This window comes from Lactuca saligna, chromosome 3 (genome assembly GCF_052625555.1).
Source record: "Lactuca saligna cultivar CGN05327 chromosome 3, ASM5262555v1, whole genome shotgun sequence".
NCBI lineage: Eukaryota > Viridiplantae > Streptophyta > Magnoliopsida > Asterales > Asteraceae > Lactuca > Lactuca saligna.
Window position 1 is genome coordinate 101,139,290 of NC_136419.1, and position 25,294 is coordinate 101,164,583.

Consider the following 25,294-nt stretch of genomic DNA (forward strand, 5'->3'; position numbering starts at 1 on the left):
TGTAATTAGCTAAAATTTATTAGTTTAGTTCAAAAAGGTCTGGATTAGCACAAAAAATCCAAACTTTTCATTCTATTGCGAGTTTGATCCAATTTACTTTGAACTTTTTAATATGACGATTTTGCCCTTATTTTTTTCTTTTTTAGTTTTTTTATTTGTTTAAATACTTTTATGATTAAAAAAATAAAAAATAAAATTCATATTTTTCTCTCTCTCTCTCTCTCTAACACACACACACACAACCAAACACTACGATGGGTATTTCTTATGGCCCTTCGACTACATCGATTACTCTGTGAAATCGAGTCCATGAATGGGTAGTAACGACGATGTAGTTGGTGAATTAGCTAAAGTTGCTTAAGTGGATGAAAATTAATTAGGTCTTTATCTTTCTACATGGGATATGAACGAATCTACGGAAAAACCCTAGAGTACAATGAATATTACATGGCTCAAATCAAATGACTGAATTGCTCACCAGGTAATTGAACTTCCCCCATTTCTTAATTTTCCTTTCATATTCTTGAAAATAAACTTTGATTCCGTTAACAAATATGGAAACGAAATGGAAGTATGGGTAAATGGTGTGAAAGGGGAAGGAAAGAAAAACATGGAGTATTTCTTCAAGAATTACTTCGGCCTGATTTACCAGTTGTAACCTACCTCTATCATCTTCTTCGATATTGGTCCAGAAATCAAATGGTGGCACAAATACCAAGTTAGTCTCTCGTTTCTTCAAAAAACCACATTCAAGCAAGGAGAACAATATTAGGAATTTCCTTGATTCGAATTCCCATGCTCAAATTCCGATTCCGACCTCTTCATCGATTCCTCCATTTTCCTCTACTTCTTTTCCACTGGAACTTTCTTTACCTTTCTCGGAGCCAGTATTGTTGTCGCCGCCGGTGGTGAAATGTTCACAGCATTCAATGTCGGAAAATTCCACCAATTCCGATCATCACCGTTCTTCAATGCCCTAACTCCATTCCTCATTATGAAACCAAAATTAAACTCGAAATTACCACCAAATTTGATCCCCAGTGGGTACCCATAACAAGTTTTCGAATTTAGATAAAAATTATCATATAATCTGTAGTTTTGGATTGTGGAGTTCAAGCTCCCCATGATGTCGAAGGTGGGTTAGAAGAATGGGAGAGAAGGGGGGGGGGGGGGGGGTAACGGTGTGGGGGGATAATTTTTTCTTTTCTTTTTATTTTTAAAGTAAAAAAATACAAAATAAGTATTATAATAATATTAGAATAAATAAAGAAAATACAAATAGAAAACAAAAGGACATGATCGTCTTTTCAAGTTTTTTTGGATCAAAATAATAATAAGTTTTTGATTTTGATAAATTGAAAACTTTTTGAAGATTATCCAAAGTTTTTACCAATTTTATCTAAAATTAAAACAAAATCATGATTATAAAAAAAGTTAAAAGTAAATTGTTTGGATAAAAATAATAATTTTCGACTGTTTAAAACTTTTTTAGGAAAATCTAATGTGGGCCACTCCGCCAGCCGATTCAGACGAAGTCTACCAGAATAAATAAACGACAAAGATTCATAAAAACCGATAGGATTGTTTGTCGTGTAGTGACCAAACTAACACCAAACGCCGTCGTATTCTACGTATAACTCCCACCACACGATGTCGTTTCCTCTTGTCTCTCTTTCACCCTGTCGCCATCACTCCTCCAACCTCTGTTCTTCTGCAAATAAAGATTCATTATTAACGAATCCAATCACACAACTCCCTCCACCTCAACCTTCACCGCCGCCCTCACATTCTCTCTCTCCGCCATTCCCCCTCAAAAGCAACCACTTTTCGGCTGCTTTTGTGTTATGCACTTCTCGTTTGTATGTGCATGCTGATCGCCGGCCACCGGAGAAACGGCTGATATATTAGATCTTCTTGCAAGTGGGTAAGCCTAAACTGTAATGTGATTTCGTTTTGTCGCCGGAAAAATGAATATTGGTCGGCCGACGGTGATGGTGGACTTGCCGATCATGCACGACAGTGACCGGTATGATTTTGTTCGGGATATCGGGTCGGGTAATTTCGGGATTGCACGGCTTATGATTGATAAACAAACCAAAGAGCTTGTTGCAGTGAAGTATATTGAAAGAGGAGAAAAGGTGAGTTCTTTGATTTCTTATTTATTTTTGTATTCTTTTATTGTTGATTTTGATTGATGAAACACCCGTGATTCATGTGTGTTGGTTTAAATATAGAATTTGGTTTGATTTATTGATTAATCCGTTCTTTTTGTTTAAAGTCTTTTCTGTCTCTTTCCTTTTCGGGTGTTCATGGAGTCACGAAGTTCCATTCAACTAATCTTCAAAAAAAAAATCATTTTGTAAATTAGGAGATGAAATTTCGAATTTTGTGTGTTTTTGGATCATTAGATTGTTGATTTTGGATACCCTTTTGATCTTTTTGTTTAGTTTTGGAGGTTTTTATGATAAATTTTGTTTTATAATTGTTCGTTATTTTGTTAATGTTTGTATTTTTTTTTTTTTCTTCAGATAGATGAGAATGTTCAAAGAGAGATTATTAATCATAGACCTTTGAGGCATCCTAATATCGTTCGTTTTAAAGAGGTTTGATATATATATTTTTTATTTCACTTTTTCTTTTCGGTTTATAAACTTAGGTCAAATGCTAATAATAATAATTATTATTATTATTTTAATTTTTTAATTTGAAGGTTATATTGACCCCGACTCATTTGGCGATTGTGATGGAATATGTATCTGGAGGAGAGCTTTTTGATAGGATTTGTAACGCAGGTCGATTCAGTGAAGATGAGGTATTTATCTTGTTATATTATATTTTGTTAAAAATATAAAATATTCGAGCTAAATAATTAACAAATAACATGAAAAAAAGTTAAAAATTCGAAACTTTGTGCAGGCTCGATTCTTTTTTCAACAATTGATATCCGGGGTCAGCTACTGTCATGCTATGGTATATATTACTTATCCTTTTTCTAAATTTGCATTTTTTTTATATCGGTTTGGACGGAATTTAACAAACTTTTCAAAGTTTTTTTTTATATAATAAACATAAAAATAATATCTTAGGTCTTGTGTATAGACTTAGATATAGATATAAAAAAGTAATTCTATATGCACCCCTTTTATTATTAAACCTGATAGGTATTATACTACACATATTATATTTTTATACTGTCACGTCCCACAAAACTATTAGACTTTACAACACTTTTATTTTTTAATTGAATAAAATATAATTTAATAAAATGTAATTACACCCCCCTTTTTAATATATTTTTTTAGTTTTTTATTTGTTTAGATTATATATTTATTTTATTTTTGTCGTTCAAACAATCGTTCAGATTATTTCTATGTTATTGTTTGTTCAGATTATCTATGAGTTATATTTTTATATCGACTACTCTTGTGTTAGTTTTTTGTTCTGACTATTGTTTTGTTAGTTATTTTTGTTCGGACTATCCCTGTCTTATGTTTTCGTTGAGACTATGTCTATGTTAATTTTCGTTCCGACCAACCTGTGTTATTTTTTTCATTTAGGTTGGACATGTGTTACTTTTTTTCATTTAGGTTATTTGTGTTATTTTTTTCTTTCGAACTATTTATGTGCTATTTGTTTCGTTTAGACTATCATTGTGTTTTTTTGTTCGAGTTATCTCGTGTTATTTGTTTGTTGTGATTTTATTAAAAAAATATATGAAACAATACATAGATAGTTCAATCAACAAAATAACACAATGATAGTCTGAACGAAAAAAATAACACATTGATAGCCAGAACAAAAAAATAACACATAGGTAGTCGGAACGGGAAATAACACAACGATAGTCCAAACGAAAAAATATAAAACTGAGATAGTCGGGACAAAAAAAACACATAGACATTTTGAACGAAAAAAATAACAGTAGAATTAACCATATACTCATATACATGGGGTCTATAATAATAATAATAATAAAGAAAAGATGATAAAATGATAAAAAAAAATTGTTAAAACTCTTTTTGATGTCATTGATGTTTAACGTAATTAAAGAGGAGGTAATTAGGGATTTAAGAATACAATTAGCATCGAGAGTACATATAATTAAAGAGGAGGTAATTAGGGATTTAAGAATACAATTAGCATTGAGAGTACATATAACAATACCCCTATAAAAACTACTTATAATCACATTAGTGTCTTTTCGCCCAAGTGACATAAATCTAAAACACTCCTATAAAAAGTACTTATAATCACTATTATGTCTTTTCGCCCAAGTGACATAAATCTAAATCCAATATGATGTTACAAATGTGATTAGACTACAACTCAATACGCGTCCTTTCTTTTCATCGTTTTTGGATGGATCAAAATACCCACAAATTTTTTTCCTTCTATCGATGACATTAATCCGAATCATGTTTGCCATACACATTATAATGTTGTTTGTCGTCTTATATCCAACATAACAAATGGGCTATACAGACTTTTGTAAATTGATAAAAGGGTTCATGTCATGAATATAAATGGGTGACGACTATTTTTTCCTCCACATAATTGGTTAAATAAAGGTAGTAGGTAAGCAATTCGATTCACACAATATCATTATTTAATTGGTGTGTGTGAACAAAAACAACCTGTTCGTTACCATTTATGATACTTTTTTTCTTTAATTCAAATTGTTTACGACATTAATTCTTATAAAAATCATAAAAAGACTTGTGTATTTGCTTAATATTATGTGTATGAGAGATTATCAATCTTTAACACATAAAAAACACTAAACTTGTAGCAAGTTTGCCATCGTGACTTGAAGCTAGAAAACACATTGATAGATGGAAGCCCAGCTCCACGATTGAAAATATGTGATTTTGGGTATTCGAAGGTAATATTTTTTTTTTATCAACTTAATTAATTAATATTATTATTTTATAATCTTTAACTCGATTAAAATCCGGTTATGTTTTAATATGTTTGAAGTCCTCTGTGTTGCATTCGCAACCAAAATCAACTGTTGGTACACCAGCTTACATTGCTCCCGAAGTGTTGGCGAGGCAAGAATATGACGGGAAGGTAAAAAGTTTTTACAAGTCATCGATTAGACACATTTTATATGAAATTATTAATATTTAGTGAAGATATGTAGATATTCGCAAAATATATTTGTTCATATTTTGCGAAATACCACATATTATAATCTTATAAGAAATTACATTCCGAAATAAATATCAAAATGTAACGTTTATGTAGTATGAACCATTAAATAACTTTAAAAGTTATATTTTACGAAATAGATGATCATGTTGAGATAGTTACCTAAAAGGTGGTCATTACAAAACTACATTTTGATCATTTTTATGATTAAACCTTTAACGAATTCAAATAATTTTTTTTTTCTTCTTCAGATTGCAGACGTTTGGTCATGTGGGGTGACGTTATACGTTATGCTTGTTGGTGGATATCCTTTTGAGGACCCAAATGAACCAAGAGACTTCCGAAAGACAATACATGTACAAAAAAACATAACTAAAACTTGTCGTTTATATAAATGCTCCAAATATCTAATATGATATATTTGATGACTAGAGCATCTACATTTCAATCATTCGATATAAATTGACTGGACCATTTTTTAATGGTCCTGATATTTATATCGGATGAGTCATCTGATATCGACTAATTTCAAATTACTTATTATCGTTTTGCTTATAACAAAACGAACGTTTTTTGGTTCTACAGAGAATTCTTGAAGTCCAGTATTCAATACCAGAAAACATCGAGATATCACCGGAATGTCGCGACCTCCTTTCAAAAATCTTTGTTGGTGACCCTTCACAGGTTAACTAATCAATAATCATGTTAATTATTAATTAATGCACTGAATTTGTTAAGCAAATTGGTGTTTCTAATAACTTGTGTGCATGCATGCAAACAGAGAATAACAATGGCGGAGATAAAAACACATGAGTGGTATTCAAAGAACCTGACTGCGGATCTGATGGATGAAGAGAAGATGATGATTAAACATTTTGAAGACTTTAATGAACCAATGCAAAGTGTTGATTCTATCATGCAAATAATATCTGAGGCTACGATTCCTCCTGTTGGATTTTACGATCTTGATATAATGGATGATGATTTTGACATGGATGACTTTGACTCTGATCGTGAAGATATTGATGTGGACAGCAGTGGTGAAGTCGTATACGCTATATGATCTTATATTTTGATATGTCTACGTACGCTGATAAACACATATGAAAATTATACCGATATTATATAAAAATTTATAATCGGTTTGTTTGATCGACCATTTTCAGTATTATCTATTCATAGAGATAAGTTGGAAAGCTATCCTAAGTGAAGAGAGTGTATAAAGTTACATCTTGATGATAAGTTAAAAAAGGAAACATCAAGAATAAAGTGGTTTGTTGCATTTTAAAGCTTCAATATATATATATTCAAATGTTTTTTTTGTTCTTTCAAAAAGGTACTTATTTCCTTTAAGTTTGATTTATGTCGATTTAACATCAAGAATCGTGGGGGTTGTCCCACATCTTTAGTTTAAGTTGGTCAATTCAATTTTAGATTACATTTTTATACAAAATTACACCACTTGTCCACGTGGTTTAACAAAACAAGTGGATTGATGACAACTATTAAAATTCCTTTGCGTTTGGTCATAAGGACATTCGGTCATATGGTTTGATTATTTTATTTTATTTATTTATTTATTTATTTATTTTTTCTTTTACCGTTTGGTCATACTCTTTGGTCATTTGCCATGAAAAAAATAAAAGAATCATGAAAAAAAGTAAAAGAATAATGATTTGAAAGAGCAACCTATTTAATTATTTGTCAACATTTGGTTACTAAATTATTTTTTATGCTTTATTAACCATTGAATTTGTTGAAGTGTGTATATTATACCATTATGACCCGTAATAATGGATTTTGCCGGCTTCCGGCGTTTCCGGTTAACCTTGATTTTTCGATGAGGTTACTAGCCAATCAATCCCTGTAGAAATCGGATTGAAACAGTAAAACACTCTCCCTTTCTCTCTTCTTTTTTTGCCTTGTTAATGGCCAAGAACACATAATTTGGAGAGGTTGTTTCTTTGAAAATCATCAAGAAGCAGCAGCCTCTTGCTCCACCACCTTCCGTTCGATTGAAGCAACAAAACACCTTTTGAAAATTATTGTTCTATTCTGCTTCTTGCCTCCCTCCTCTTTTAATTTCAATTAAGAAAACCTCCACATGAGGTGGGTTCTTCTGACAGTCAAGAGGGAAACAGCTTCCAGCCTGTTTTTCTCATCCCTTGTCGTCAGATCCACAACATCAAACTCTCACTGATTGTCGTTGATCTGCATTACCCTTCCCGTTTGTATTTTCTGCCGATATCAGAAGAAGAACAGGTAAAGAGGCTGTCGGAGCAGCCCCCTCGTTGCAACATCCGTTGGAATAACCCCTTAAATTAGGTCATTATCATATGTTATTTCGAGTTTGGTCAGAAACATCGCCGAACAATCGAGTTTGACCTAATAAGATGACCGAAAAACTCCTATTTGGCCGGAAACAACGTCGGAAACCAGCAAAACCCACTATTACCGGTCATAATGGTATAATGTATACATTTCAACAAGTTCAAGGGTTAATAAGCACGAACAATAATTTAGTGACCAAATGTGACCAAAAACTAAAGTGCGTTATATTCTCAGGTTATTATCCCAAAAATAAATCAAAAATAAATTTGTAAGCGGATCATCAACCTCAATTTTTTACCTTGAACTAAAAAATTGACATTTATCTTAATATCATTAAATTATTTGTTTGAATGATTAGTTTAAATCATCTTGAATGGTGAATGTATACTATAACTTAGTTATTTACACATCATCATTATATTAATTGTAACTTTTAATTAGATGACCCTTTAATGGTTGACATTTTCCAATAGTTTTTTTTTTCTAATATATATAAATTGAACTAATATATCATTATCTATTTAATATATCATTATCTATTTAAAATGTTTTATACAAGCCTTCCATTTAATTTGTTGTTTTTAAACGCACATTATATTTTAATACAAAATTTTCTAATAAATATTATCGTTATAAAATTACATTTGACAAATAAAATATCATTAAATTTTTGATAGGATTAATTAACTAGTAAATAAAAAAAATAACTTAAAAAAATAAAATATAATTGTAGGATAAAATAAAATATGATTAGAAGATAAGAAAACTAATTTTAAAACTAATTAAATTATATTGATCACTCAGTATATATTTAATATATATTTAATGATCAACAAAAATGATCTAAAAAGCTATATATATTTCAATGACAGTAAATACTCAATTTAAATAAGTAAATAGTAATAAGCTCTTAAAAAAACTTATTGAAGATTATAACTTATAAGTTATAAGTGCTTTTATGGTGATTATAACTTATAAGTACGATGAATCATTGGTTCATATGAATTTTTTGGTAAATTTATTTTTAATTGAATCAACCTCAATTAAATATTTAGATTTGCATGATAAATTATTTCCATTTTTTCGAAGATTAAACCAAATATTTCTTTTCTTATATTAAGTGTTGTTAAAAATTATATCATTGAATAAAAGACAAAAATTAAACAAATTGTGTTATGATTCAGCATCAATTTTACTATTACTCAAGATTATAAATTTTCAAAACTGTAAAAATATGTCAAGATTTCTATCTATTAAAAAGAAAAATACAAACTTTGGTCTATTAACTTTTTTTAAACAATAAATTTAAACTTATAACTAAATATATATATTTTTTTAATAAATCCAACCAACCAACGTATACATAATTTAATCATAAAAATTCCAAATAATATATTTGTCAATCATACCTTTATCAAATCTTATACTTAAATTGATACTCGGGTTTACCGGCCAGTACATTTATAAAGTAACTTTACTGCTCTAGTCATCACTTGATCATGTACTAAAATATATAAGTTGTTTCCATTATCACAAATTCACAAGCAAGAATAGCATATACAATTAATTTAGTTCTTCAAAATAACTATTAATTAGTTAATTATCATCTAATTGAAGATCCTAGTTGGTTAAATATATAATTTGGCAATTGGCAAATGAAAGTTAAATTGAAACAGAATGGATCAAAGCAAACCAAGGTGAAGGTTACATTTTAAAATGAAATTCAAAATTCATCTCAGAAGGAGAGTACAATCGGAAAATGCATCAAAAGTCGAATAACAAACAGTACAACTAGAATATGCAACAAAAGACTAAAATACGTATCACTTTGATTACTAATTCTGTTAATATGATTGATAGTTGACTTACCATTGACCAGAACGCACGCCGGAGATATTATAGGCCTTGGTGCTCCACCCTCACCACCAACGGCTTGACCTCAGATCTGGAAGTAATGGCGGGACCAACAGCACAGCTTCCACTAGCTTGATCCATCATTGTACACGATCCCGGCGCTGTCGTAAGGTTGTTGATCCTATCCTTCTCTTCCAGATGTGGCGAGGTGGTGTCTCCGCTACCATCAGATCCATCGTACGAAACAGCAGAAGGATGAAGATGAGGGAATGGCAAGTAGATGCTATGAACAACGATCTTCAGGTTGCGCATCACGTCAGGGACCTTAATCCGGACGTAATTTATCCTCATCGGCGTAAATCCGCCGGCAGTTGTAGTCACCATTAGCGATTGGCCTGCTTCGAGCGTTGGCAGTAGCGTTCCAGATGAGATCTTCTCAAGGTCCGCTATCGCGAGTAGCCTGTTCGGAATTATATGGAATCTGACGTTGTTGACGTAGGAATGCGAACCAGAGAAGATAGAAACGTCGTCGAGTGCAAACACTGTCATGTTCTGGATATTCATGAGCTCCGGTGCTTTCATCTTCATCGCCAGAGCGAGGATGCTAAATCCACTGTTGCGTAGTCTCAGCATAGCGTCTCTCAACATCAGCCGCATCATGTAAGTAGGATAGTAAACGGCTTGGTGTGCAACGCTCTGCCGATTGTGATCTGCACTCTGGACAGGGAATGATAGAGACGTCATTCGTTCGACGTTACATGAGAATGGAGAAAGAGGAGCAACGTAGCCTTGAAGACCGTGAACAACAACGAGGCCATTGTTAAACAGATCTGGACGAGTAATCTCCACACCTCCGATGTAGATCTTCGTGTAATTGTTCACATCAGTCGACGATGTCACAGTGATGCAACGACCAGGATCCATAGTCTCGATTTTCGTACCGAAAGCGAGTTTGCGGAGGTAATCGTGAGAGAACAAGCCTGGTACAATGTGTTCACGAAGAAGACGAACCACTGAACACGAAGAACAGCTTCGAATGGAGGAATCGGTCGGTGCGAAGAGAGTTGACGGACCGTTCCAGGTAGTGAAGGCCGAGTCATCAGAAAGCGAAGGAACCGCCATAGAAAGTTCCTGGAACCCTAGGTTAGCCAGAATCGGCTCGAAGATCGACGTCGGTGAGAACGAGTCATGAATGTCGTGCTGCGAAGGAGGTGAAGAAGCGAAATCCAGAACAGACGGATTGTTCAGGCCACCGGTTGTGGCGGTTGCTCCGGGAAAGCAGAAACTCGAGAGCAAAATCGCTACGATAACGAGTGTGAGTTGGAGAGAAGGCGCCATTGGAGAGAACGCAGTTGCAGAGAGGAATGAGGGTGAAAGCGTAGTGAGGTGAGTGTTCTGAGGCAGTTACAACGAAATCCAGCTATTTATAGGTAGTTGAGAAAGGAAAAAAGAAATCTTATGCGATTCATTCACCGTGCCTTCATGTATACCCGCTTCAGATTGTGCCACGTGTAATGAAGGAGTATGAGAGTTTTCCATTTATGTAAATGTGGAATTACGTAACTACCCTTGTATCCGTCGTTCATTCTAATAAGATGCATTTTGTATCTTATACGATTTATATGAATAACTATAGTAATGATTATATTTGTGGAACCTACTTGACACATGCTTATAACTACTAGTGTTTAGTATTATTAGTAAATTATATTTACATTTCGCTAATAAATAGTCCTTGAAAGATATGGTTTTATACACATAATGGTAACTCGTTTTCCATTCTAACAAGCATAACAACAAGAGAAATTAAATAGTCTTTTACTTTTTATTCCTGCTATCCTCCTATCTTTTTTAGATGGCGACAAGTGTCATTAAATTTAATTTAAAATTGATTGAGATTTTAAATTTGTACACTTATAATCATCTTAAATAGATAGGAAGAAAAATAGGAACAAAAGATAGGAGGAAATTTAATTTCTCTAATAACAATATACTTTTCAATTATATACACATGACAAGAATGTTACAACTTGGCTCATTCCATGAATATATTCCTAAAACAAAGATATATATGCCTCACTAGAATAACAAGATACTTACATTTCACATATGGGCAATAATAATTTGTGTAAATAACACAAAAAACACTATTTTTACACAGAAATTCGATTTTGATACCGTGTTTTTCTTTGTGTCAATTTTGACACTGTGTTTTCCAATTTGTTACAATTCTGACCACTTGACCGGTTAACCAGGTTACTGCTGACGTGGCATGATGACGTGGCATACTGACATTATATGCTGACGTGTCAAAATTGAATTTTTTCTCACAAAAAACACTAAGTTTTCATTTTTTTTTTCGATTTTGACACTAAGTTTAATTTTTTCTTTCAACTTTGACACTATATTTTTTTATTCCAAATCAAACATCATTTTTTCCAATTTTGTTCAATGTTGACAATTTTCTATTTGAAACCGTATAAATATTTTTTAATACATTTAAACTGTATAAATATATATATTTTTTTCATTTAAAAACCATAGTTTTGTATAAATACATTTTTTACACTCAAACCATATTTTTATATATAAATATGTATTAGTTATATAAAAATCGTATTTTATATTAAATATGCAACTTTAAAATGTGTCTGGAGGTTTGGAGGCGTGTAATCGATCAAAACTCAGATATCATGTTTATAACCCATCAAATTTTTACATCTTAATAGAAGCTTATGGTAAGTTTGATTCTCATGATATAACTAATGTTTTGAATATAAGAAAAAAAACACCCTGTATTTAAATAAATATGTGGTTTTTAAATGAAAAAAATATGTTTATACGGTTTAAAATATAATAAAAAAAAATATATTTATACGGTTTCAAATGGAAAATAGACAAAATTGAACAAAATTTGATAAATGATGTTTGATTGGAACAAAAAAAACATAGTGTCAAAATTGAAATAAAAAATTAAACTTAGTGTCAAAATCGAAAAAAGTGAAAACTTAGTGTTTTTTGTGGAAAAAAAAATCAATTTTGACAGTCAGCATATCATGTCAGCATGCCACGTCATCAAAAACTGACACGTCATCATGCCACGTCAGCATGTAACCTGGTTAACCGGTCAAGTGGTCAGAATTGTAACAAATTGGAAAACACGGTGTCAAAATTGACACAAAAAAAACACGGTGTCAAAATCGAATTTCTGTGTAAAAGAGTGTTTTTTTGTGACATTTACCCTAATAATTTTCAAATAAAAGACAAGTGGAAGTAAAGTAGTGACACTAACCAAATTGGTGATGCATGGAACTAGCAATTATTGCATATAGAGGTAGAAGCCTCATGTGGTAACAATGATATATAGAGGGGCAAATACATTAATGATTAACCTTGTCTCGAGCAATTTATAATAAGCTTGGAATAAGAAAATATGAATTAAGTCGCTCAAAAGTCTTGCTCGGATGCTTGCATTTGAGTATGAAATTGTAACATATTCAAGGTGGTCATAAAGCACATACATAGACCAAAAGCAAGGGTAATATTTGTAGATAATTAACACGTATTGATACTTTGATCATTAAATATTTCATCATCAAAATCTTCATAGCATATTAAATAACATTGGGAGAGTTTGTTCTTTGTTTAATGGATCACGAACTTACATCATTATTACATATTCGCATAATAAATCCTGAAATCTCTTACCAAAGATTTTAGTTTATTTGTGTCTAGTGCAACTACTTCAAAGCGAAAACACTATCATTTGGTGGTAGAATCGTGCTTATAAATTTGGTTCTTGGTATTCTTCTGATCTATTACTTGTCATTTTTCAAACCACCATTAAAACTAATTTGTGATCTTGAAAGAATTGGGAGAAAGTTTCTCTAGGGTGGAAATGATTTGAATTCCAAAATTTATTGGATTGCAAGAGACAAGGTTCTTTAAGTCTTACTCCAAAATATTTGGGAGCTATGGGTGTAGTAAGCTTAAGAGCATCCAATTTGTTAGTTAAATGGCTTGGGAGATCGAAAGAGGATCCAGATCCTCTTCTGATTTTGGATTCCCTATGCATGCTTTGCAACAACTGGGCTCATATATATATATATATATATATATATATATATATATATATATATATATATATATATATATATATATATATATATATATATATAAAAGTGCAACTTTGAGCTTGATAATATTATAGATTTGGAGCATCTCCTCACTATTTATGCATAGGAGTTATTGGTCGTTGAAGCAGGGTCGGGCCAAGACGATTGGAGGCCCGGGGCAAAATAAAAAATGGGGCCTTTTCGAAAATTTTATGTATTCGTATATTACATTACTTTATACATACATAACAATACATTTAAATTCGTACACAATAGAATGGGGAAAACTAAAAATACAATGCTATTAGAAGTACAAAAATACTAAAGTCTCATCCCCTTTGTTTCTACATTAACTTGTTCAGTTTTGTTCCTGTACATAAGTTGTTGACCTCCAATTGAAGTAAAATTTATCATCGACAAAAAGTTGTTAGGTGAATTGCTTAAATTCGGAATACTTGTTAATAACCTAGAAGTAGTTGAAAAAACTATTCAACAACAGAAAATTCTATACATATCAAAAACATAGAAATAGAAATAAAAAAGAGTACCATTCATAAATCAAAAATAAGAATATGAACATTACAAATCGAAATTAAACAATAAAGTTCAAGAACTGTCTCTAATTCAAAAATATTAACATTTGATTATGTCTCTAACTTGAACACCCTCATAAAAATCGAATATAAAAAAATAAGAAATTTCAAGAGCGATAGAACATACAGAGATTCACAGCCATATTATCAGAAATCAATTTCACATCTAACAGTCGATTCTGAAAACTGAACCTTCAAATTTCTATAAATTGAGAAAGAAATCCAATTTGAGGTAGTGACTAGAACTCTTGATTAAAACCTCTAGGCCAGATTCCTAAAATAAATCAAATAACCTGATTAAATTCCCATTGGCGCTATATCAGAAAAAGGAAATCGACAACAAGAAGGGAAACAATAGAGTTTCCCGTTTTTTCTGAAATCGTGAAAAGAACGAGACACAATCAGTCTCTCAATTCTAAAATAACATTCGATTCACTAATGGTTGTTGTGGACGAATTCAGAAAATCAGAAAAGAATGAAAGAAAACAATTAACTTGAAATCTTGAATAAGAAATAGAAGAATGATCGTTAACTCTTGCTTTTGGAGAAGACGTCGTTTGGATTTTCCATAGCAATGTTTGGATTTTCTATAGAAATCTGACTATTGAAGAGTTACGACACCTTGGAATTAGGACGCATGTCAGGTAAGTCTCGTTGTCTCCCACGCTACATCTTTTGGATTAATTCCTGATCAAAGTATTGGGGTTTGAAATAGTCCAATAAGCTAAAAAGTAATAGGCTGTTAATATATAACCAAAATAACAAGTTAAAATTAGGGCCCTGTAGCATTTGGGGGCCCAGGGCGGTCGCCCAGCTTACCCATGCCCACGGGCCGGCCCTGCGTTGAAGCAACGTAAGCTGATCCATATGATGATTCATGTCTCAATATGGTCCATTTTGAGAGTAAGGAAAAGATAAGGATTTCCACAATCACTACAAACCAAATTGCATTTAATGGCACAATTTTAGTGACATAAAATTTTAGTGCCACTATATTATTGTTTTTAGTGTCATATAATTTTTTTATGTCATCGTAAGTCTCTTAAAATTCTAATTTTCAAGCCCCCTTGTTATTAGTAAAATTAAAGCCTTCTGCCCAATTTATAATTTTCATTTCTGGGTGCTCTTTCCCTCTTCAGTCAAATATGGGCGCCTTTTCTAATTCTCATAAGAGGAGATGGATCATGAGGGTAACGATGTTTTAAAATTATTTAAAAACCATCATCGAAGTTTGTTATGTTAAAAAAAACACAATCCAAATAAGGTTTCTATATAAAAAATAACAACAAACTATACATTTTTTTTTCAAAGGTTACCCATTGCTAACCAGCTCTTGTAGTTAAAAGAATGATTTGGCTGAATTATTGATGACATGACATAATAATTAGTGACATGACATTAGTTGATACACTCTTTTAAAAAACGATTTAGGACTTCTTCAGGATGATTGGAATTTATGAAAACAATAGAATAGTTATCCGTGAGTCGCTCAAGGAATGAGATTTGTGAAAATCATAAGAAGCGTAGTAGTTTGCATTCCATTCCAGTTTAGTCATGACTTGTAGATAGACGAGATGCAAACAACAAGTAGGTTTCCCCACACTACAAATTGACATACATATTCATCAAGACACTATTGTAGTCACATTACAAATTGGGATACATATTAAAAAAAGTGTATTGCTCAAGATTCTTATACTACCCATATATATATTCAAAAAATGAATCACATAACCAAGCAAATATATAAGATAAAGACATTATAAAGATTTTTGGTAAAGGTTACTATTCTGTTGGGACAAATCCTACAGTTTTTTACAGGATTAGTCTTTGTGGTTGATGTCCGAATCCGAGGAGAAGAAGAAGTTGTTGTTCATGAAGAAGCCATAAATTGGTTTATAAAGAAGGAATATATCAATTAATTTCTTGCCACTAATTATTATGTCATGACATAATAGTTAAGTCAAATCATCCTTTAACTTGTAAAAGCCGGTTACCGGTGTGTAATATCAAACCTTACTTGGATGGTGTTTTTTGAATAAATCAAACTTGGATGGTGAACGATTTTGAAACATCGTTACCCTTTTGATTCATTTCCTTTTGTGTTTTTTCCTATAATTATTTTTTACTTGTAATTGTCGGTTAGCATAAGGTGAAATTTCAACAAATTATGTAGTTCATTTATGTTTTTTTTTGTACAAAAGGCTTTACTTGGATGATATTTTTTTAGCAGAACCAACTTATCTTTTGAACAATTTTGAAACATAGTTGCTCTTATAAGTCATTTTCCTTTATCATAAACTCCCAATTTCTAGATCTATCTCCATCTCTACGACCAATGAGTCAATGTTCATCACTGAGGGGTAGAACCCTATGCCCATTCTCTTTTTATCCTGAATATATTACTTTAAGAGGTCATAGTCATTGACTCACCATCCTTTTCACGTCACACCTCACCTTCTTCGTGAATCCCTAACCCTAACCTATTTCTTTTCCTTGAATCTTTGAATCATGTTGTCTAATTCCATTCCAACTCTTCAAGTCTTACATGCTCACGATTGAGAAGAAATCTGCATGAAAATAAGAATAGAGTTCCACCTCATGATTTAGTGTTGTCTTTTGTGTTCATCCCAGTCTATCGTAATCATGGGCTCGTCTTTATCAGATGCCTCTCTCTCTAAGATATGTCATGGCAATCTCAAGAGCCTCTATTGGGTTATTATTGGCTTATTCGCTTGATAGGTTCTTTCAATTGAACTATTAAAGGTACCATTCAATGACTCAATTAGGCAATTAGAAACTTCATAATCATTAATGCATTTGTTAATTTAATGTTTATACAAAATTTTAAAAATTTATGTGCTTATATAAGTCCAATTTATCAACGCATGCCATATAAGTACTGTATGATTTGTGACAGAAGGTATTGTCATGTCTTAGATAAGTCTTAAGACTTCACTACAAAAAAATGGCAATTAGTGACGAAAATGAAATGGTCACTAACAATAGAAGAGTTCGTCACTAAGTCATTTAGTGACCAAACTTTGGGTCGTCACTTTTCATCACTATAGGTCCGTCACAAAAACTGATTAGTGACGAAAATATAAAATGGTCACTAAACAGTGACTAAAATATAGTGGTCACTAAATCTGTGACAACCCGTTTCGTTATTAAATGTTGTCACTAATTTATGAAAGTCGTCACTATTTTACCTAATTAGTTACCATAAAAAATCGTCACTATCTTATCCAATTAATGACCATAAAAAGTCGTCACCAACTTATCACATTAGTGACCATAAAAGTCGTCATTGATTTATCTAACTAGTGACCAGAAAAACTCATCACTGATTTATCCAACTAGTGACCATAAAATCTCATCATTGATTTTTGTTGCTATTTTTGTATTTAGCCCCGTTTAAATAACTATCATGGAACTAGACAATAGTAAATATAAATTATTCTCAAATTATTAAAACGAAAAAGCTGGGGAAAATTTATTTTCCACTTTTCCATTTCGCTCAGTCTTATTTAATATGCACATACATCACCTACTCAACAAAACCTTAACAATAACACAACTTTCCAGCAAATTACAAAAAGAAAACGAAAAAAAATATTCAAGTCTTCCGGTTTCTTTCTACAATAATTACCTTTGCATTCTCATGACCTTTTGAAGAATGTGGATGAAATAGTATTTCTACAATAATTACCCTTCACATGATGTTCAAACAAAGATGTCATCTCAATCTGCAATACATTTATACAACTTCATTCACTTTTTTTACTTGACAAATCCATCAGTTAAAGAAACTTACAACAGTCGAAGTTGGCCTCATAGCCCCCTATTCCATGCTTTATGAACGATTCAAGGCCTAGAACAACAAATGTTTTACAACTTGTTTATATAAAATAAAAAGATAATAATTTAAAATGTGATAGTTACCCTAATTATTAAAATATACCTAATACATGTCAAGACTCCAAATATGCAGGGAACACCTGCAACAATATAAAGTGGATAAGTCAGTTAGAGAAAATAATACAGATGTGAGAAAGAACATCAAACTATAATTGGTTTTTGGTTATATAAAGTTAAATACAACCTGAATTAAGGCCAACAGAAAGGATGTTAGATGCAGATAAATTTGCAACAACATTGTGATGATTATCATGTAAGATATTGCATACCACATCTCCTATACATAAGATTGCATTTTATTTACCTGACTTTTCAGCAACTAGGAACCCACACCACCTAATAATGTTAGTTAATAATCCCAGTAGCATACAAAGGGTAATCAAATGACATTACAAAGAGGTAATTTGGCCTTAGTTATAGATAAGGGAAATAATACATACATCATCTTCTTCTCTGACATCCAATACTTATTTAATGTGTCCAAAGCACCCTCCATCAAAGGCCTTGTGACAATTTCATTAAACCATGCAATGACCTATGGATCAACAAAACTACTTCAAAAGGAAAAATAAAAAAGAGATAGCAAGAATAACAAGATTAGAGTTAAAAAAATCCTGGAAATTAAACCGCCTAGAATATTCTTCTAATTCTCCACAACAAGGATGATTTTTGTTGTATCTAAAATACAAAAGGTTCCAAAACTATCAAATTTTCTTTATACGAGAAGGGTAAATAAAAACATAACTTATATGATAATAGAAATGTTTAAATGCAACAAATAGAAAAGAACATTCATACGTTTGTTTATTATAGCACCCTACTTTAAAGAAATCTACCAATTTATAGCAATGTCGTCCCGGTACAAAGAATTTTTTTGTGGTAATTTCAAAGTATAAGGCCTTAATAAGATAAAGGTTAAAACTACAATGCAATAATTGTCTTTTTTAAAGTATGACGTTTGTATAAGAAATAAAATTGAAAGTACACTGTTGTAATATAAAGCACTAAGAGTAGGACACAGTAATAAACATAAATGAAAACATGTTGATATTTCTTGCCATGTAAAATACCTAACTACTAAAAGTTGTTTATGAAAAAAAATCAATATAGATGCATTACCAAGATATAAAAGAATCATTGTCATCACGAAAAAGACATTCAACTCTTTTCTTGCTTCTTCTTTGTGCTTGTGTTTGCCATTTTTAAGCAGAACAATCACATATTCCTGTAAAAATAAATAAATAAATAAAAACTTAGGTATTAAATTTACAAAAATTAAATCATATCAAGTAGAAGCATAAACAAAACAAGTTTGTTTATTAAGTTTATAGTTAAGAATGACCCTTATTGATACAAAAAAGCACACATGCTAGATGACAGCCATGGATTTAGCATACTTGTAATTACTAGTGCTGAGTAATACTTTATATTCAGAACACTTTAAGCAAAAGAAGGTAAATGAAATCCAATATGTGAACATATTATCATCATAAACATGTATAGTTTTAAAGGTTTGTGTTCTTGATCTTAATGGTTGATTGTGCTACAATATAGTAAAGGGAAAATATGTCTACTACCAACACTACTGAGTGTGAAGAGTGTGATAATGATAAACTAAGTGGTAACATTGGTGGAATTCATATAAATATATAATTTCTCTTTGATCGATAGCTATAATGTAGCATGTGCCTTGTGGAATTTACATCTATATTCAGAAAACTTTAAGCAAGTTTAACGAGAATACTCTAACTAGTTAAAGTGATTCATCTAATCAAATAACTCATTTACACGTGGAACCATAAAAAACTAAAAGCAGTTGTTGATTTACTGTAAAAACACAGAGCAACAATCAAAATAATCAAAGAAAGAATAAAACACCTTGAGAAAGCCATTGTTCCTGATGAACGTCAAGCTTACGGATTCAATTATCAAGATTGTGAAAGTAACAAGAACAGAATAAATAAAATTAAGTAAATTGGAAGTCATCATCAAATTGCAGCTCTTAAGAACATAGATTCAATGGTCAATGTAACCTTCTTTCTAAGTCTCATCCAGTTGATGAAATCATGAGGCGGAGATCGATTGAGAGAAAGAGAGAGAAATACCGGATGAAGTGAGGAAGGAGGAGGCGCCGCCGGTAAGTAGGAGATGGCAAGGTGGGAGGACGAACCTTACCACAGACGGCTCTGTTGCCCCTTTCGTTCTTGTGCTGCAAGTAAGAAGTGGGGACGGCGGAGAGGAGAACGAATGCCTACGGCGTCGAGAAGAACGAAGGCCGACGATGACGGCGACGGTGGTAATGGCAACGATGACTTCAGAAGTGCAAAACTAGGGTTTGTACCTTTTCATCTTCGCTTAGCCTTTGGACATGTTTATTTGATGTGGCCGGTTTAAAATCAATACATTTAAGGACTCTTTATCTTTATTCCACTATCGTTCAAAACTAAAATATGATAACTTATTAGTTATTTAAATTAATTATTTAAATACGAAATGGAGTATAATATATTTTTATTTCCTTTTTTTTCTTTAAAGGTATTAGTATCTTAGATCTTAATATTTTATCATGCTTCGGTTGTTGATATATAGGTTCACTAAGGGAAGTAATTCGTACACAACAGTTTTTTACTGTACACAACAATTTATGCATTATAGAGTTGTGCAATACAACATTTTAAAGCATCAATTGTTGTGTATGGAGAAAAATTGTTGTGTACAAATCATCTCCCTAATGATCATTATTTTACGGCCATTAAAGTTTTTAACTTTGTAATTTAATGATCATTATTATGTCTTAGCAATATTTGTGCTTGAAGGTTGGGGTTCGAAAGTTCATTGATAACTACGTCTTCAATATAGTGACAACTATTTTTAGACATTAAATATCAAGTATAGTGACAAATAATTTTTGGTCACTTAAGTCCCCAATATAATGACCAACATATTTAGTCATCAGACATTAGATACAATGACCCTCTTATTTTATAATTCAATGACTACTATTGTGTTGTCATAATATTTTTATGTGAAGGTTATGTGGGTTTGAAAATTCAGTGACGATTGTTTTGGGTCACTAAGATTGCAATGCAGTGACCGCTTAATATTTGGTCACTAAATTTGTAAGACTACCAAAACTTAGTGGCTGACTTAATATATGGTGACTAAATGATGTTGTTAGTGACCAGATTTTCCGTCGTCACTAAAAAATTGGTCACTAAAAAGGACTTTTCTTGTACTCCTTCCCTTTGAAGATCATGGTTGAGAAGGTAAAAGGTTCCATTACCAATACTATATGCAAATTTCAATTTACCATAGTACTAAACTTCATTAGTCTTCAGTGATTTACTATCAAGCAATGCATCTATTTGTTAAAACTTAGATACACGATAAGTAAATTTGATAAGTCGTAAGACTTCATCCCATTAATTAAGAAGTTTTTTGAATGATTATTCATGTTTTCTCCATAGAGATAAGTTGTTTTTAGAAGAGTTGGAATAATATTATACAAAAGTATGTAAACTTGTTTACTTCTGAAAGCAACTTGATGCCATTTACTTGGATTGTCATAAGAAAGTGAGTAATATTAAATTTACGTTAGTATTTGAATATTATTAAATACCATAAGTACATAACATGCTTGAAATTACATGATTTATTATTCCTTTTCATTATCTTCAAATGTTGAAAAACATACCATAAAACCAATAGAAAGTTCAATAAATACATGTTACAACAAAACGAAGCTATATGTCCAAACATGCCAAATACTATATTAACACACACATCTAAACAATTATGTGTGCAATTTAAATTCAAAACATGTATTTTAGGGAAAAAATGTACAAAATAAACTGAATGTCGTTAAGCATACAGTATTATATTTTTGTAACCTTTTATATTGGTTTTAATTTTTTTAGGTCACATAAGCAACATTACAACACTTGCTTTTGGTATATTGGTTGCTCGTATTAAACATAAGAGGATCGAACTAATATCTATCTCATACGTATTAGATGAAAAGGTGAATCAAGAAGAAGTTATACTTACTCGGTAATGGTAGTTTAATTGAAGATGATGCCATGAGATGATTCTTTGTTCTTACCGTAATGGTGTATTATCAATGATCTGATGGATGGATCGATACGCTTGATACTCATGAATGGTGTTATATAGATAACTCTTGAAACGTAAGGAAGAGCGATTGGGCATCCTTTTAATCGTATACGTTCTTGACTAATGAAATTCATCAGTTACACCTTAAGGGAAAGAGAATAAGAACCACGCATAAATAGTCCCTCATGTTGCATATATATGTCATATCCATCATACTACATAATTTAAGTATAGGGACTAAATTGTCATTACGGCAGATTTTATGGTATAGAATATAACTATACCTAACATGTAATTAACATTACAAAATAGTCCATAGGGTAGACTAATTGGTTAATTTCCAACATTCTCTCACTTGGCCGAGTGACTATTTGTATATTCTTGGCCAAGTTGTATTCATCTTGTTTTATGTTAACACCAATGTAGAAAAGTACAGCCGAACGTGTCATGTTTAGACATGGGACCCCCACCGATCATACTTTAGTGCTGCATATAAAACTTACGATTAATTTAAGCCAAATGACGTTAGATTTAAGTGGTAATGACGTACATTTGTCTATATAGAAAGTAAGTGTGCACAAGTTATTAATATAGACAAATTGCATATTACGGAGGAATAATAATCAAATACTTGAATAATTAATATTAAAAGTTCCATTAACGTACTATGCTAGAATTACATAATATAAGGTCTAGTCTTAAACACATATTGACAACATGTTCAAATAATTGAGTGCTAGACCTTTCGTTATCGGATCCGCTAGCATATTATCAGTGTTAGTGTGTTCGATACATATATTATTTCCCCCACTTGCTCTTAAACGAACAAGTATTTTGTATCGAGGTAAAGCTTCACTCCAATTTAATTATTGCTTGTGGAAAAGCTTATAGAGGCAAAGTTATAGCAGTGAAAGTTTCTTTAACAGCCTTGAAATGGAATTTACAATGATGAGTCTTGTGATTAAATTTCTCAACATTCCATGGAAAGTTGCATTATATATAACAACATGATTCACCATTATAGTTGATATAGTCGTCAACTTTTATTTATGACTCTTCCATGATATTGGCCGACTGATAGCATAAAGACGTATCCAAGTAATAGCTATTATCTTTGCATTTTGCAAAGTCATAGTCAAAATCATATCTTTATATGTTATTACTTTTATTTATATACATAAGTTTGTAATAATTAGTTTCATGTAAATATCACAAAACTTTCTTGGAAACTTTCTAGTAATCTTGACCATGATTAGAATGATAATGCCTTAGCATTTTAATAATATAAAGGATATTGAGACGAATACAAACGTGTACATAGTTAAGCTTCCAACCACATGTTCATATAGGATTAACTTCATTTGATCTTGTTCTACATCTGATGTTATCAGGCATTGAGATAAAGTGAAAACAACCTAACTATAGAAGCAACTAAAAGGAAGGATTGTTGCATGTTATATCAAATTACTACACACTAAATATATCCCTTTTAGGATAATCTAAAGTCCTTTATTTTTAATCTCGGAGGATTTATATGCCTATAACATGCAAGGCTTCAACGAGATTTGTCATATCGAGGAGATATGATAGCAAATATTTTTATTCAAGCAACATATCAATGTGATTACTCGCCAATAGAATGTCATCTATATATGATACGAGTATGATAAAATTCCTCCCACCGATCTTGAGGTATATACATTGATCTACTTTGTTCTTAATGAAGTCGTTATTGCTCATCACTTGGTCGAGCGTTATGTACGTTTGAAACGAAGCGTAATTTAGCCTACATATTTATATCCTAATTACAAAAAAAATCTTTGACATCTATTTGATGTCGCTCTAAATCAAAACGAGCTACAAAGGATATTATGATCTTAAGGAAGTCTTTTCAAGAAACGGGTATGGCATCACTATACGTCACAAGGTCATTTTGCTTCCGTATATCAAGATCGACATCATCATAGAAAATGTCTTATAGGTTTTTTGAGTTTATGAAATTCAATATCAATAAATTAAGTAGGAGCATTATTTTGGTGTTTCAGTTTCCCCTATATTTGAAGAGTCTTTCTTATGAGGCTTTTTGAATCTCTAAATGGATTGCTAAGTGTAATGGGCCCATGAAATATATGTGCCTTCATTGGAGTCAAAATTCATCAAGAAACCACTCCCACTGATTTTGACACTCTCAAGAAATTTGGCGAACTTCGTTTTTTTTTAGAATTCAGGTACTATGTGATGAAAATCGGTATGAGGAAGCAACTTATAGTTTTCATGTTGGGTCAAGTTAGTGCTTACAAGATACTTTCCACCATGTCTCTCGAGAACGTGGTTCTGTTAAGGTGTAACACCTGGTTCCTGGTATGTAAATCTTATTTGAGTATTTTCCATTTTTAGCCTGGGACTCGGCGAGTCATAGATCCGACTCGCCGAGTAGAGACGGGACCCGGGACACATTTAAGTTGGCGACTCGGCGAGTCCATATCCTGGACTCGGCGAGTCACCGCTGTTGGATGAAACCCTAAGTTTCAGGGGTTTGCACCCTATTTAAACATCATATCCGCCCCAGGCCAGCTCCCATTCACCCCTAGAGCTCCCAAACCTCGTTCTAAGCTTGTTCCGTGAGAGTTTGAGGCTATTGTGTGTGTTCTTGAAGGTTTTGAGGCAAGAAGGGGAAGTAGATCAAGAGGAAGGAAAAGAATCCAGACATCTTTGCACTCTTTCAGCAGTTTCTTTAAGGTATATATGTTTTTCCCTGTTTCTATTCTTATTACTTCATGAAAGTCATTCTTGAGCCAATCCCCAAGTTTATATGTGCAAATTATCTCGTAATAGGTTGATTGGCCCTTAGATCTAGGTATGGTTGAGCTCCAGGAGCTCAGATCTATTGCCTTTGTGGACCCTCATTGCATGAAGACCCTAGATCTACCCTCTTGAGTACATTTTGAACCCTAAAACCCTCATGGGTGAATATCTACACGTAAAGTTGGAAACTTTACGTGTGATTCGTGTTCTAGGAGTCCAGATCTGTGAATGGCATGGACTGGAATCGAGCAAATCTGTGTATTTAGTAGGTGCATGGCAACGACTCGATGAGTCGTTCATGTGACTCGGCTAGTCTGCTCGCGAGTCTCCGAGTTTGTCCCCTTTTCGTAGTGTCGAGTGTGCAGTGAGTCAGGGGGTGTGACTCAGTGAGTTGGAAGCTGAAATCATCTA

General features: G+C 32.2%; 2 protein-coding genes and 1 long non-coding RNA gene across 4 annotated transcripts; 1 reads left to right on the forward strand and 2 right to left on the reverse strand.

The window, feature by feature from the left end:
• Positions 1-1,692: 1,692 nt before the first annotated feature.
• LOC145037067 (serine/threonine-protein kinase SRK2D-like) lies at positions 1,693-6,303 on the forward strand. The gene is made up of 9 exons (XM_078985634.1): positions 1,693-2,138; positions 2,529-2,603; positions 2,711-2,812; positions 2,917-2,970; positions 4,790-4,882; positions 4,978-5,070; positions 5,403-5,507; positions 5,737-5,835; positions 5,933-6,303. Exons 1-9 carry the CDS (start codon positions 1,968-1,970, stop codon positions 6,212-6,214), a joined length of 1,074 nt encoding a protein of 357 aa, XP_078841760.1. The 5' UTR covers positions 1,693-1,967; the 3' UTR covers positions 6,215-6,303.
• A 2,835-nt stretch (positions 6,304-9,138) lies between these two features.
• LOC145037066 (uncharacterized) lies at positions 9,139-10,717 on the reverse strand. The gene has a single exon (XM_078985633.1). The coding sequence runs from the start codon at positions 10,672-10,674 to the stop codon at positions 9,379-9,381; it is 1,296 nt and encodes a 431-aa protein (XP_078841759.1). The 5' UTR covers positions 10,675-10,717; the 3' UTR covers positions 9,139-9,378.
• Positions 10,718-17,512: 6,795 nt separating this feature from the next.
• On the reverse strand, positions 17,513-20,364 carry LOC145037068 (uncharacterized). Of its 2 annotated transcripts, XR_013678630.1 has the most exons (6): positions 20,071-20,364; positions 19,085-19,190; positions 18,406-18,500; positions 18,009-18,045; positions 17,862-17,918; positions 17,513-17,793 (listed from the first exon to the last, which is right to left on the reverse strand). It is a non-coding gene; the product is annotated as an uncharacterized LOC145037068 (long non-coding RNA). The 2 variants fall into 2 exon arrangements; XR_013678631.1 differs by lacking the exon at positions 18,406-18,500.
• Between the last annotated feature and the right edge of the window lie 4,930 nt (positions 20,365-25,294).